Consider the following 15,669-nt stretch of genomic DNA (forward strand, 5'->3'; position numbering starts at 1 on the left):
TTCAAATTAAAGTGTTTGGGCATGCATGGGGAAGTTTACTGGATATGTGGGAGGAGAGCAACACAGATGTGTGAGTACACTCAAAAAAACGATTCAAGCCCTTCTTAGAGGTGACACATTTAAATATTGTTTGATACATTTAAATAAATCAATTACAAAACGAAGATATTTATATTGAATGGGTGTAACACAAAATGTATGAATACTTTAATTTTTTAGATTTACTTAGGTTACACTCACAAAAACGATTCAAGGCCTTCTTCGAGGTGACACATTTAAATATTGTTTGATACATTTAAATAAATCAATTACAAAAATAGATATTTATATTTAATGAGTGTAACACAAAATGTATGAATACTTTCATTTATTAGATTTATTTAGGTTAGATGGTGTGCATATCAACTCAAAATAAATGTGTTTCATTGAGGACTACCCTTTGCGCATGCGCCATCTAAAAATCTGTTGTTTGCATGAGGTGAAGACACTTTCAGGACTGTACAGTGGTGTAGTGGCTAGCACTGTCGCCTCACAGCCAGAGGTTTGTGGGTTCAATTCCCAGTCGGGGCCTTCCTTCTGTGTGGAGTTTGCATATTTTGTTAGTTAGTTAGTTTATATTTTGAGTTGGGCAAACACAAATTAATTAAATTTAATGAATATCATTATTTTATTTTAGATGTATTTGATACAAATGAGTTGGACTAACTTAATTACATTTTATTGCACTGATGTGCTAAATTTGAGTTGGAGTTGCATATAATTATTGGATGGAAAACCTGCCAACAATTTAATTGAGTTCATCCAATGAGTCATTTCTTTGAGTGTAGACTGGGAGTGCCATGCTGTTCTCCTGGCTCACATCCTTATACATTAGTCTGCAATCACAGACCAGTGAACATGTGAGTAATACAAATACTAATAGGGTATAAGTAAGGCCATTCGATACACACTATTTTACATTCTAGTAAAATATGTATTTCCAGTAAAGAAGGTGTGTTAATGACGTTTTTAAATATGAACTTAAATGAATGTTATGTAATGTCATAGCAGGGTAAACACAGGTGTTTATAGTCTCGTTCTATTTAGTGTGACAGCCATTGCAGTGAGCCGGCATGCACATTATAATTGTTTGATAGGTTGTTGCAGTACCCAATATTACATATATGCTACTATACCGTGGGATTTCTGCAATGCAATAGAAACAATAATGTATTTATATTGTTGTTACTGTGTTGCTGTGAGATAAATGAGGTGTCCTCTTACGACTTCTCATCAACTGAAAAAAACACACAGAATATTTTTAATATAGTTAAAGAGTTCAGAGAAAAGCCCCCCAAATTCCACGTGCAGTCACATTTAGCTCTTGGTAATTACAATGAATAGAGGAGCTGTTATATTAAATGAGCATTTCATAACAAGCTACTCCCAGTCCACTCTATTTCTAATCATCCTGTACCTGCACTTTATTATCCAACAACACAGCCTCCTAGAATGGTCCTTGATAATCAGCCTGAAATACTTTAGAAACAAAGAAAAAGAAGACTATGTACAGTGTAGGTGGGACACATACAGACAGTTTTCTAAAATAAAAAATATATAATGCAAAATGTAGGACAACATATAGAAACATCTGTTTCTTTGGTCTTGATTGAAACATTGTGCTCCAGCAGAGGGCAGTCTGCACAAAGGAAGTTCTTCTATGTGATGAGTAACACACAATGACTACATGTGGGATAAAAACATCAGGGTACACTTAACAGAGCATACCGAGTAATTATTCACTGCGTCCACAATCTAACTGATATCTAAAAGCTCTTTCAAAAAGTATTCACAGCTTCAATTGATCTGTAGCAGATCTCCTCTCAGGAAGCAACAAGGCTATATAGTGTTATAGTGACCATATCAACATATATTATAGTTAAATAGCTAAAGAAGATTGTGGTGTAATACGATATATATTAAAACATACACTCAGGGGTCACAATAAAATCACTAAACATTACTATAAAACCTATAAAATCCCGATCTGGATATTAAAGGGACGCAGATTTCTCATCAGGGGTCAAAGGGCCTAATCCCTTTCACTCTGTCTTTTGTACGGTTCAATTGTCCAGGACTGTAATCCCAAACTGGCAAGCTTCTTAGGAAAGATGATTTTCAATCTTCAGAGCATGTGGTTTCCTCTGTTCAAACACACGGCCTTACAGTTTCCCTGGACTTGTCAGTTCCTGGGGAACAGCTGTCAGATGTCACAACTCAGACGATTCCTCTGGAGAGGACTGTCAGTCACTGTTGCAGATTTTTTTCCAATACATTCATGACAGAAAAGTACTGCTATGTTATTTAAGATCTACTGTTATACATTATTTTTAAATATTTATTTGAATATTTCATCTCAAACAATATCCCTGTGATACTTTAGTAGGAAAACACTTTACTGTGAATTGTTTATAGTATACTGTTAATGAATCATAGGCTTTTCTCCTTGGGCTTTGGATCTGTTGTCTTCTGTATAGATCTGGGCTATCCTCTTGAGTCTGTAGTGGGGAAAAACAAATACGTTTCATTTGGAATACTGATTATTCGCTGTGAAGAGGACATACATGATGGAGATCATACATAATATGAATGTAAATACAGGATTCATCATAGAATATCGACTTAAAACAGATGAATTCAAACAAAGAAAAAGACAATGGGGATGCTTGAGGTTGTAACATTATAGATGAGTCGCCATTAAGCCCCCATTCAGCACGTGCACCTGGTATAGTGGGCAGCTGCACGTCTTCAAAAGAAGGGTGGAGCATGGTCACTACTCGGATGCAGAGAGTGAGCTAGGCCTCTCGGAAACACAACAACAGCATCATTTCCCACCGTCTACCATTGCTGCGATCTGTGGCAGGAAGAATCGAGTCCTGCCAGCGAGACCGACGCGCCGCTGATCCAATGGACGACGCGCGACGCCGCCGCGCGGGCCAATAGAATACCCCCCCCCACACACACACACACACACACGCACCCCCCCCCACGAGGGCGGGTCTTTGTCCTCGCATTCTGATTGAATCGGTCTAGTTTGTATTAGTAGGACGAGCGGAGCGGCAAGAAGAGCGAAGGGAGCCTGTCGCCAAACGCGGTAACCGTGGCTACTGGTCCGTCCGCTGATCCGCTTCGGCCAGATGCGGAGTGATGTGAGCTCCGGGGAAAGGCGCGCCAACTCGTGACGCTTCCATTGTCCGCGAGATGCCGGAGTGTTTGCAGGCTGCACTCGCAAGAGGATGCATCCGACGGTAACTGCGCAGGGATGCCTCCGCTGAACGTGGACAAACAGGGCGTCTGTTACGGTGATGAAGACTTCCTTTCCTTTTTGTTGTGAACACCGGGCCACACGCAGAATCGTTGCAACGTTCGCCATGGTCACCGTGCGCGCTCGTCTCAGCCGTTCCCGTGAAGAACATTGCGCAATGCAGTGAAAACGGGATATCGTGTTGTGGATTGTCTGATTCGTGGTGAGTGTTTTACCTAATGAGCCGCTCTTCGACTGGGCACCACGTCCCCGGTGGAGGCTAGACACATCCAGCAGAGAGTCGGTCCACAGTCAATGTAAGGAGCGTTGTCCAGTGGTGAGAGCCACTCTCCGAGGGTACAGATGAGAGGCAAACAATACCATCAAACACTGAAGTTGACAGCGCCTTGGGAGAAGGATGCTGGCTTTGGGAGGAAGCTTAAAACCTACAGGAATCATACCAAGATAATAGCGCAGCCTGGGATCGTGATGAAAGTCCTCCGCAGGAAGAGGATTGTGTTATTCATGGCCTACTTCTTGCTGCTGGTCCTCACCATGCTCAACTTGGCTAATTATAAATGGACTAAAGAGCCTCAGCAGTGTAATCATCAGATGAGGAGCACCACGTATCAAAGCAGATCGGACATTCGCTTCCTCTACAGGCCTTCTTTGCCCAAAAAGAGACAGCTCATCTATGTTCTGACCACCTGGAGGTCGGGCTCGTCCTTTTTCGGCGAGCTTTTTAACCAAAACCCTGAAGTGTTCTTCTTGTATGAGCCGATGTGGCACATCTGGCAAAAACTGTACCCGGGCGACGCCGTGTCTTTACAAGGGGCGGCTAGGGACATGCTTAGCTCCTTGTACCGCTGTGATCTGTCTGTTTTTCAACTTTACAACAGCCCCGGGGGCAAGAATTTCACCTCCCTGGGACTATTTGGGGCCACCCTCAATAAAGTGGTGTGCTCCTACCCCCTCTGCTCGGCCTACAGGAAAGAGGTGGTGGGGTTGGTGGATGATAAGGTGTGTAAAAAGTGCCCCCCTCAAAGCCTTAGACTGTTGGAGGAGGAGTGCCTCAAATACAGCACCATCGTCATTAAAGGGGTACGCATTTTGGACGCTAACGTGTTGGCCCCACTCATGGAGGATCCATCCTTGGATTTGAAGGTGATACACCTGGTCAGAGACCCGCGGGCAGTGGCCAACTCCCGGATCAAATCCAGACACGGCCTGATAAGGGAGAATCTACAGGTGTTCCGCAGCAGGGATCCTAAACTCCGCCGGGTCCCTTTTGTGGATCCCGGTCACAAAGGCAACAAGAAGGACGGCGCCGACTACCACTCCATCGGAGCCATGGAGGTGATCTGTGACCGCACCTCCAGGACTTTGAGGACTGCCTTAAACCCACCCAGCTGGCTGAAGGGAAAGTACATGGCAGTGCGGTACGAGGACCTGGTGGAGAACCCAGTTAAGACCCTGAGGAACATCTACCGCTTTGCCAACCTCACCACCAACCACGACATCGAGTTGTTTGCACTGAACATGACCAGTGGCTCCAGCTCCTCCTCGAAGCCGTTCATCGTCTCGTCCAGGAATGCCACACAGGCTGCGACTGCATGGAGAACAGTGCTCAGCATTCAACAGATCAAACAAGTGGAGGACTACTGTCACCACGCCATGTCGGTGTTGGGGTACGAAAGAGTCAGAACAGCCAGGGAGGCTAAGGACTTGAGCAAATCGCTACTGACATACTCCAAACTGTGACAACTTAGTCTCCACCAAAGACCTTTTAATTTAATGTTCATTTAGCATCTAGTGCCGTTTCCTCTTATTGTGGAAGTAAAGCTTTCCTTTAACTCAGTGTTGGAGGAGCTCTACTGGCCACATTTGGAATGTATCATGTTTCTCTCTGTTGTGGTATTTGAAAGGACCACTTCTTTTATACTGGAATATTGGATGTGTTCGACAATGTAAGGCCTGTGAACAATGACTTAATTAGTGAAGCTGCAACAATGGAGAAAAAAACAATGACAACTGTATAATTCATGTATCTCTTTATTATGACGCTTCAAAGTGAATATTTTTTAAGGGTATTTTTGAATGTTCAAAACCGTACAAAAAAAAAATCTGTTTTTTTTCTCCAGTCTCCATACTGTCTGTAAAAGTGAAAATAGTTGATGACAGAAAAACAATGAACTGATTAAAAAAAAAGAAAAGAAGAAGAAGCTCATTGCTAATGTATATTTGTAAAATCCGGTTGAAGTCAGAGACAATCAATACATTGGTGTGTTGATGTGCCATAGGTAGAGGTGTGATTCATAGGCTACATCAGAACAGCAGTAATGCTCTTTATAGATTTTTAAAAAAGGAGGATGTTTTGATTTCTGTCACCAAATCCTCGTAGGATGATATCATGCACTGTGGACACTGATGTCACGGCTCCGGAGCCGGGGAGTCTCTCGGCGTCAGTGTTCTGCCATTTCAGCCTGCTCTTATAAAAACACATGATCTGGGATGTATTGCTTTGTGTCAAGTTATGCTATTAACATGTATATATTTTTGTATTATTATTAGGGTTTGTAATCATTCTGTCCTTTATAGATGCGAGGCGCTTCACAGCATCCCTCGGTTTACTGCATTCTGCATCGCTGCCTTGCCTCACCATTTGAGAACCATTGTGCTGGAACAGCTTCACACTTGTTTTGCTATTCTCTATAACTTGAAAGGTGCCTTGTGGAGTTTCTGTTTGCATCCAGGGTTTCTCACCCAAACACACCACGTGTTTCTTTGAGGTCTAAGTAACACGTTGAGCGCATTTCCTTCCTTATAAAAAAATTGCAACGCTCGTATGAAAGCTGCATAGTCACCATCAAGGTTTCCCTTTACCTCTTCTGCCCATTACCATTGCTGTAAACCGGTATTGGTGAAACACTCTACAGGGTACCTTTTAAGTATGCGTCATACAAATGTTATTCATTATCAGAATTACTGTAATTAGTCATTATAGTTACTTCAGAACTTAAACTTTGTTACAACACAGCCTTATGGAGGTCAGAGAATGGTCTCAAAAGAGGAAATACTTTAATATCAAATCACTTCAATACATAGATACAAGTTGAAGGGACACTTAAACTACAACAAAGCTGCATTTCCACTTCAACTCCATCTAGCTTTTCTTTAGAGATTTGATCTCACTTCAGTGAAACAGCTCAGTCAAATGTGGTTTGTGATGCTCAAAAAGCCCAAAAGTGTACATTGTTTCTTTCTCAACAAGGTTCCACAGAAACGTGGTGAGCCCTTGCGAGAAGCATCTTTCCCCTGCACAGAGATACCTGCTGTGGCTGGTGGGCGTACTTCAATGCGTACTTCAATGAGTACTTCTCAATGAAAAAATAAAATAAATGTTTTATTCTCATTGAGTGTTCAAATGTTGATGTTTTGATGCTTTGAGCGTCACCGACCAACAGCTTTATTGTGCGTCATGTTGGGATGATAGCTTCCAATCTCAGCAAATCACACCAAAACTAGTAGAATTGTACTCGGAATTAGACCAACACAAATAAATTAGAGGCAAGATAATTGTATTTTGGGGTGGGGGCGGAGGTGTAACAGTTTCTTTATGGACTGAACTAGAGCACGAGCGTCTCCGTCTGAGGACATTCAGTCTCTGGCTCGGAACAAAACACCATTGCAAACAAAGCAGAATGCATTGTACTTTCTCTGCATCGAGTGAGGACTGAAACAGAGGAGCATTCTATTTATGCGATCGTGCATTCACAACATAAAATGGAAAGCCCTCACTTCAAGGACAACGACTGTATTAACAGTGTGTGTAGTCACGAAGCCTAACCTTCACCGATTGGATGTGTGCGGTACACAAGTAATGCAACCCAGATATTCATAATGATATACTCACAGAGCACCAACGTCCAATCAGGAAAGGCTGTTCATAAACTTGCATTTGGAATTATTTTAGCAAGACTCAGAATAAGCAAGTCATGTATATTCAGTGGAATACATTTTTAATAAGTTAGAATGAGAAAAAAAATGCATTAAAAGTTTAATCAGAATTTGGGAAAGAGCCGAGCAAAGTTGGCAAAACAAAAACATTTTAGCTGACAAAGGTACATTTTGTAGCCTTCAATTCGGGAGCAATTCTTCCTGAATCGTGAAACCCAGACCTCATGCAAGGAGCAGAACGCCGCTCCACTGGCTCCACTCAACAATGTGTGACTTAACATGCTGTAATGGAACCAGAAGTGTTGACTTAGATGTTAGCTTGCTGTGTGAAAAGTTCACCGAGCACACACAGGTCAGTTTCTGCCTCCAGTCGGTTGTGCTCAACATGAGGCGCCACTTAAAGACCGGATGCATCTTTCTATTTCAGCTGTTGAATTCCTTGAAACTGGAGCAAAAACAAGCCAAGAAATCATCAGCCGAGCTACAGGAGGAGCAATGGCCTCTGTGTCCCTCTGCGAGGGTGTCTCTGCATGCAGGTCAGCTCAAGGGCACAGCGTGACCTTCCTGGAGCCACCGTAATGCCGATTCCTGGTCGGCTCCTCTCGGACGCCCCCGGCCAGTGACCCCATTCCCTGTGGGAGGCCGGGCCTTCGCCTCAGGGAAGCAGGGTCTGATGCACTTGGCTTGGAGATGACTCCTGGAGGGTCAGACCCCCCCAGAGAGCAGAAGCAGTGCCAAGTCCCAGGTCTCCCTCCAGCAGGTCTTCCTGATGTGCTGATCCAGAGTCACCCTCTATAGATCCAAGCCGGGTTCTCCGGGTTTCCCCGACTCTAAGGCTCGCGCTCACACCGCTGCCCTCCGTCCTGAATGACGAGGAGTGACGTTCATTTTGTCCTATTCTCTGAAGATATTTACAGTTTGTAACACAAGGGAAGTCTCACCTCCTGGACATGGAGTCTGGCAAGTACCCCACAGCACTGTGGCAGTGAGTCGGCGAGGGGCGGGCCACAATGCGTCGGCAGCGGCTTTAGATATCGGTGACCTTGTTGCCTTAGGGTCATTTTGACCCGAATCAATATTACACCCTCCCCCCGCCCTAGGATTAATTTGACCCTATTCAAAGTTTAATGTCGGTGTTCTTTCGGTAGTCAACAAACAAACATAAAGTGCCTCACACTTAAACTTGGAAAACAATATTAATTCTAATAATTTTCTGGAGGTTTTAATTGCTGGCGTCAAATTGAACCCAAAGGGTAAAATATGTTAGTAAATATAAAGGTAACAGGAGGGTGAAACATTGAATCGGGTCAAAATGACCCAAAGGCGGGGGGGGGGTGTAATATTGATTCGGGTCAAAATGACCCTAAGGCAACACAAGGGTTAAGTCATGGTGGCCGAGGTGTGGACGTGTCACTGACAAAACAAGAGGCGGGAACATTGTGTCCATTTAGCCTCTTTCCAAATCTGGCTTCAGGCCACCAAGTTTTTATTGGAATCATTTGAGATATGTGAAATCTGGCAGTTGTTGTCTTTGCACAGATGTGCTTTAGAGAGTTCATAACGGTTCAGAAAGGGGTGTGGGGTGTTATTGTTTAGCCACAGATGTGGAAGAGAAAATCAGGACAGTGACTAGTATTGATTAGACAGAATATTGTTTAGAGTGAGTAATTATTTTCGGCTGGGTCGCTGTAAAATGAAACAAAACAATACAATATGCAATGAAGAAAGACTTTTTATGATTTACTCATAGAAAAGAGGCATCAGTGCAAGAGGGGTCACTGGCTGTCGTTTGAAATTTGAGGCACGTGATGGTATTTTTAAGTATTTAGAACAATGCCTATTAAACATATTTCTAATTTGTGTTGAAAGGGCCGTTTTCAGATGTCATGTCACATGCTTTGGTAAAGTGTCATGGAGGGCTTGTGAGCCTTAATGGTAGGTAGCGATTTCATAACAACAAAGACATATTGTCTTCTATTTTATTATCCTCTATTCAGGCCAGATTGCTGCACACAAAAGCTCGGTGACAGCCGATCTTGTGAAACACCTGATTCTGTATCCTCTCCATTCCCGACCCTTACAAATTACAGCACGCAAACTAGCTTTCAGCTGAAAAAAAGGTCCGAATAATAATTGCCCTTCTGCGGGCGTTCGCACTTTGCTCTCCTTGCGCCACGGGAAAAAAAAGACGAAACAATATTTCACCGATGCTATGATTTCTGTACAAAAAAAGGCAACCTTTGTACCTCAGAGCCTATGATGAGTAATGTGGTACTTAGGCAGCACACAAGTGCACACTGCCCTGGCATAAGCACATAAAACAAAGAGCAGAGGCAAATGATCTAATATGGTTTTTGGCACCGATTCGTATGCTCTGTTGCTGTTATCAGCAATAAGCAAGAGGTGGGAATGATGGGCCCTATTCTGCCAGCGAAAACAGGATTTATTTATAAATATCTCAAATGAGGGACGGAGAACAAGCACAGGGCTGGAGGATGAAGAGGTAGAGAGGAGGAGTAATGACTTCCTGGGGACCTGCAGGAAGGAGTCGCTTCATGTCGGCGTGGTGTCCTCCTGTCCCACGCTGCCATAACACCAGTCAGCGTTGGTAATTGGAACAGCTCGAGCTGCTTTCGGCTCCACAATTCTCTGAGTGTGTGTGTGTGTGTGTTTATGAGTGTGAAAAGGTGCTGAGCAGTTGTGTGGGGGGGGAGAAACACAACTGCTGCCTCAGGCATCATCGCAGCATCATTCCCTCCTTAAATGTACAGATACATAGATTGATACAGGTATGGATTATAATAGGTGAAAGCTTATTTTATAATGTGGACAATGTAATAATCTAAGAATACCATTATTTGCCTGTGATCATATTCCCACGTTAAACAAATATTTTGACATTTATTCATCATTTCCTTTCCAGAAATGTTGAAGTATTACTTTAGAGCTTGTTCGTGGCTGTATACAAAAACTAATTGTCATTACTTTATACTTCCACTCTACTACATTTCAGAGAGAAAAATATTGTACTTCATATCCCACTATATTTATCTGACAACTGCAGCTACTGTTTACTTTGTAGATTCAGATTTGACATACAAGTCATATCATTATCTATACCATCAATATTATGTAAATGTATAGTCACTGTGACCAGCTACAACAACACAATGCACATACAACCCCACAGCATGATGACATGTTTATCTCACCCACAATGCAAGATGTCAGCAGCACATGCACATTACAGTTGGTGACCTCGCCCTCTATCACTTTTTAAAAAATGTTGCATTGTTTATGACATGCTACTCTCGTGTATTACATAATATCACAAATAATGAAAACACAAGACATTTCACTTCCGAGTCACGTCACAGACCCATCCAGAGGCCGAGCAAACTGCATCATGCAGCCACCCCGGGTGGCCTCTGGGAAGCCAGAGTCAAAACAAAAACAGCGGTTGCCGGACCTGAAACCACAGCCTGCAAACCACTTCAGCAGGAAAGATCAGACGGGCTTTGATGTCCGTCAAAATCACTGGCGAAGAGTAACATGTTTCTCCTAATGAGCCTTAAAGCCGGGCCGACAGGGAACCGTTTAAGGAAGCAGCAGTGAGCCTTCAGGGTGAGACGCCGGCGAGCAGAGCTGAGGTTCAATTACCTGGCAGCGTGTTCCAGGCTGCTCTCACCTGGTCCACATCAAAGCAGCTCCACGATACGCTTTTCCTTTTCCAACATTAAGAAACTACGGCCAGGTGTGTGTCTTTCATCCTGCTCACAGCTTCTCTCTCTCTCTCTTTCCAAAGGTGAAAGATCAGACGGGTTAAATAAACAAACAAGATGCAACATGTCAGTCGTTATGCTAAGCTGTAGCAACCAGCTGTTGAATCTGCCGCCTGTTGTTCAGTGTGTATTGTCAGAAACCGTGTATCATTCTATGTCAGATGACCATCATTTTGAAATTCCATCAATTATTGACTCAACAACACCTCCACCAGAATTGAACCTTTAATTGAGTGGACATTTATGCAACGACGAAGAGTTTCTTCGTGACAACTAGCAGTCGGTTCTGAGAAAGACGGCACATCTTCTTCAACCACATTCACCTTTTTTTGCATTTCGTGGTTTAACAGCCTGAATTGTGATTTATCGCTAATCCTTACACAACAATCTATAAAGTAATCCATGAATGTTTTTGTAAAAAAAGGCACACAAAAATGTCAAAGCACTAAATATGAACACAATTCCAAGGATTTCTTTCCGAGATGAGTGTAAATGTATTCAGTTGTAATGGTGGCTGCGTGGCAGAGTGTATCACTCCTCTAACACCACTCTGTGAAACCTGGTGGTGGTGGTGGCAGTATCGTGTTGGGATGGAGCTTTTCAGCAGCAGGACACGGAGACTTGTGAGAACACAAAGGAACAACAAAGAGGCACTTCAGAAACAATACACCGTATGAAATGACCCTTTCCAATAACTATGACTCACTTGAAGGTAGCATTAGCAGATCATCTCGTTGATTACATTTGAGATGATGTGCACGATAACAATGTGAAAAAGATCTCTACATCTAGTGGGGCCATGTTAATACGGACATAAACATAAAATACATCGTTTTGAAAACTGATGTTAATTTTTTCAAGATGAAATGTTTTGACAGTAATTTGATTGTATTTCATGTATGCTATCATCATAATAATAGATTAATTAATTTGTATTCATCTGGCCCAATGCAAACAACTTCAGAGGAGTTCAATACCTTCTAAGGACTGTAAAGACAGGCATCATTACCTCATAAACTCTTCCTCATATATATATATATACAGGACTGTCTCAGAAAATTAGAATATTGTGATAAAGTTCTTTATTTTCTGTAATGCAATAAATAAATAAAAATGTCATGCATTCTGGATTCATTACAAATCAACTGAAATATTGCAAGCCTTTTATTCTTTTAATATTGCTGATTATGGCTTACAGCTTAAGAAAACTCAAATATCCTATCTCTAAATATTAGAATATCATGAAAAAGTATACTAGTAGGGTATTAAACAAATCACTTGAATCGTCTAATTAACTCGAAACACCTGCAAGGGTTTCCTGAGCCTTGACAAACACTCAGCTGTTATAAATCTTTTTTTTAACTTGGTCTGAGGAAATATTCAAATTTTATGAGATAGGATTTTAGAGTTTTCTTAAGCTGTAAGCCATAATCAGCAATATTAAAAGAATAAAAGGCTTGCAATATTTCAGTTGATTTGTAATGAATCCAGAATGCATGACATTTTTGTTTTTTTAATTGCATTACAGAAAATAAAGAACTTTATCACAATATTCTAATTTTCTGAGACAGTCCTGTATATATAAAAACCCTGCTGCATCATACTTAGAAGATTTTTTTTAAAACTTACACACAAATGAAGTAAAAAAAAAAGAAGGGTGTATATAGTGTCATACTGTTATTAACATGAATCAACAAGCCCAACTATGCTGTGTTTCTCACAATGTTGGACAGCTTGTGGAAAACAGTAAGATTTAGACATTTAGTTTCACTGACAGAAGATTATAATTTCCATAAACAGCTCCATTTTACCAAATCCTGCCATGCTTCCTGCCCTCTTTGCAACCTTTCCAATACACAGTGAGTGCTTATTGATTTACAAACACCGTCAATTCCTATACTGTATGTCCCCTAACAGAGATTCACTTTAAAAGGCACTTCTCAAACGCATAATCAAATATCAAATGTTAACACAGTCATGCATTAAATGAATGCACAAGCCGACATGCAACTATTGTTTTGCAGTGGAGATAAAGTCCATCAAATAAAATTATGTGTTCCCACCAAGCACCAGGCCAGGTCATGAGGCCATTAAGTGGTCGCATTAGATTAGTTTAACCCTTGTGTTGCCTTAGGGTCATTTTGACCCGAATCAATATTACACCCTCCCCCCGCCTTAGGATTAATTTGACCCCATTCAATGTTTAATGTCGGTGTTCTTTCGGTAGTCAACAAACAAACATAAAGTGCCTCACACTTAAACTTGGAAAACAATATTAATTCTAATAATTTTCTGGAGATTTTAATTGCTGGCGTCAAATTGAACCCAAAGGGTAAAATATGTTAGTAAATATAAAGGTAACAGGAGGGTGAAACATTGAATCGGGTCAAAATGACCCAAAGGCGGGGGGAGGGTGTAATATTGATTCGGGTCAAAATGACCCTAAGGCAACACAAGGGTTAAGCGTAATGAATTCCACATGAAACTCAGCTGCAGAGGCCAGGATGATTCTTATTGCCAACATGATTTCACTACATTCTCTGCTTTCAGGATCCCAGCTCACGGTGTAGTCAACAGCAAGTAAATTAAAGAAAATCATTTTGGGGAATACCCTTTCTTCTTTCTACCAGTTAGATGATGTGGTTTTCCCCCGTGTAAAATCTTGTGATGTTATTTTATGCACTTTGATATCGTGTGAAACTTACTTGTGAGCATAGCCAGGATTGTTGTTTCCTTTAATGCTGCACACTCATGTAAATCTGTTTCAAAATACCCCTCAAATATGCGTAAATAGACCCAATCACGCACCTGAAGCAGTTCATGAACTTCCTGTTTGCTCTGCCATCACACCACATACAGGTCTTTCTTCACATTCCCTTAAATGAATCGCTCTGCTCTTCTACCTCGTACTCACCGGATGGTACTACCCCACAGACAGGGGCATTAACCATTGTGAGTTTGAGCAGATGTGAGAGTGCTTTTGAGAAGAAAGCAGTGAAAGGATACTTGGAGTCCAGACGGTGCCACAGGCCTCCTGATGTGTCTGGCATCCCTGAAGTGACCTGTAGACCATGAGAGAACCACTGTTACTCATTGGTACATTAAGACCCTCTGGGGTGGCGATACATGCTGCCTGATGGAAATGCTGAAAGCCTGCACCCCTGGATAGTCAGTGGGGCCATATCCAATGACCTCAGCTTTTACAAGCGGGACCAAGGGCCTTGTGCTTCGATAGGATAATCCTGTCGGAAGAAACATCCGAGTCCCAAGAGGTGCCTCCTCTCTACAGTGAGAACACGCCCCCAACAGTGGGCAAGGTTACATTGAACCATTTCCATAAGAAAGACCCAGATAATTGGCCTCACCTCTCCCCTGAGATCCTCTACCGGCCTTGCCTGTCATGTTGCCTATTCTGTCTGCCCCCTTGGCCTCGCAGTGCCCGGGAGCTGCCCGGACCATGTCCCATTCACAGTGTGCAGATAAGCCAGGTCAAATAAGAAGATCAAAGAGAGGGGATGGAGAGCTGCTGGGAAGCACTAATTGAAAGGCGGGACGTGTGAGTAGGTGGACGCATCTGCACGACAAAAAAATGCACACTCAGGAGTGCCTGTGTGCTGGCAAGTATGTGTCATGTAGCAGGAAGCAAAAAGCGCATTCCTCCTCTTGAACCGTTCTCACTTTGATGTCATGCAGTCTTAAAATAAACAACACAGCCGAGACGAAAGGGTAGAAACTTGATGCGTCAGTGGAAGAGGATGGCGGGATATACTGAACATCCATGCTGTGCACAGTTTGTGTAGAAATGCTGCATATTGTTGTCCCTGTGATGTGTGCAAAAACAAACTGTAACAGGAGTCAAGCACAGACATATTCAGCATATGACGCAGTAAAGCCCTGCATCCCTTTAGTGGTATTTAAACATAGCTGTTAACCAAATTAAGTTACATTGTGTTTGAATGTGATCGCACCTCTCCCCACTGTTTGCTTCCCTCCAGTGGGGAGAGCTGTGATGCTGCAACTAAGCACAAAACACAGCGATATTCCCGTGTGAAATGAAAGAGGGAGGCTATATTCTTACAGTCCCTGTCAAACACAGCCGAGATTGGCGTATTTTTTCGTCAGTTAATCGTTATATTATATCTAAACAAAGATACAAGTGGAATATTCATTTCCATTAGCTATGTAAACAGCTTTATTAGGAATATTATTTTTTCCCGGAATACGGGCAACAACTAATATTTGGTGCATGTAAATGTAGTCAATGTAACTTATTTCAAGAATTGTGAATAAGTGATTGATAGAAGCTGTTGGGCTTCCATCGGCTAAAGTCATCTGGAAAACAAAGTTTATTTTGAATTGTTATTTATGGAGATTCGAAAGAGATATCACGCTGAAGATAATTTGATTCCTGATTATTGAATCTTTGAAGCCTTGACAGTTGTTTTTCTGTAATTATTCTCTTCACACTTTGGGATTTCGCTCTGCTTTTCAAAATGTTTTATGTATTCTGGCAGATACCTTTCTATAACAAATGCAATCATAGAAGATATAACATCTCGATAGTTGTGGCACTGCAGATTCAAAATCATTTCAATGCCAGAGCAGACTGCAGCAATAAACAACATGGATTACTGAATAGTGACAATA

General features: G+C 42.0%; 2 protein-coding genes across 2 annotated transcripts in view; one reads left to right on the top strand and one right to left on the bottom strand.

The window, feature by feature from the left end:
* The first annotated feature begins 3,113 nt into the window (after positions 1-3,113).
* chst2b (carbohydrate (N-acetylglucosamine-6-O) sulfotransferase 2b) lies at positions 3,114-6,695 on the top strand. The gene has a single exon (XM_056433987.1). The coding sequence runs from the start codon at positions 3,647-3,649 to the stop codon at positions 5,042-5,044; it is 1,398 nt and encodes a 465-aa protein (XP_056289962.1). The 5' UTR covers positions 3,114-3,646; the 3' UTR covers positions 5,045-6,695.
* A 632-nt stretch (positions 6,696-7,327) lies between these two features.
* Positions 7,328-15,669, bottom strand: part of LOC130206638 (sodium/hydrogen exchanger 9-like) — a 75,201-nt gene continuing 66,859 nt past the window's right edge. Inside the window, 4 exon segments of the mRNA XM_056434692.1 lie at positions 7,328-8,064; positions 8,066-8,103; positions 8,182-8,279; positions 14,033-14,074. Coding sequence (XP_056290667.1) covers positions 7,896-8,064; positions 8,066-8,103; positions 8,182-8,279; positions 14,033-14,074 — 347 coding nt within the window. The 3' untranslated portion in view covers positions 7,328-7,895.

This window comes from Pseudoliparis swirei, chromosome 16, assembly GCF_029220125.1.
Source record: "Pseudoliparis swirei isolate HS2019 ecotype Mariana Trench chromosome 16, NWPU_hadal_v1, whole genome shotgun sequence".
In the NCBI taxonomy this organism is placed as follows: domain Eukaryota; kingdom Metazoa; phylum Chordata; class Actinopteri; order Perciformes; family Liparidae; genus Pseudoliparis; species Pseudoliparis swirei.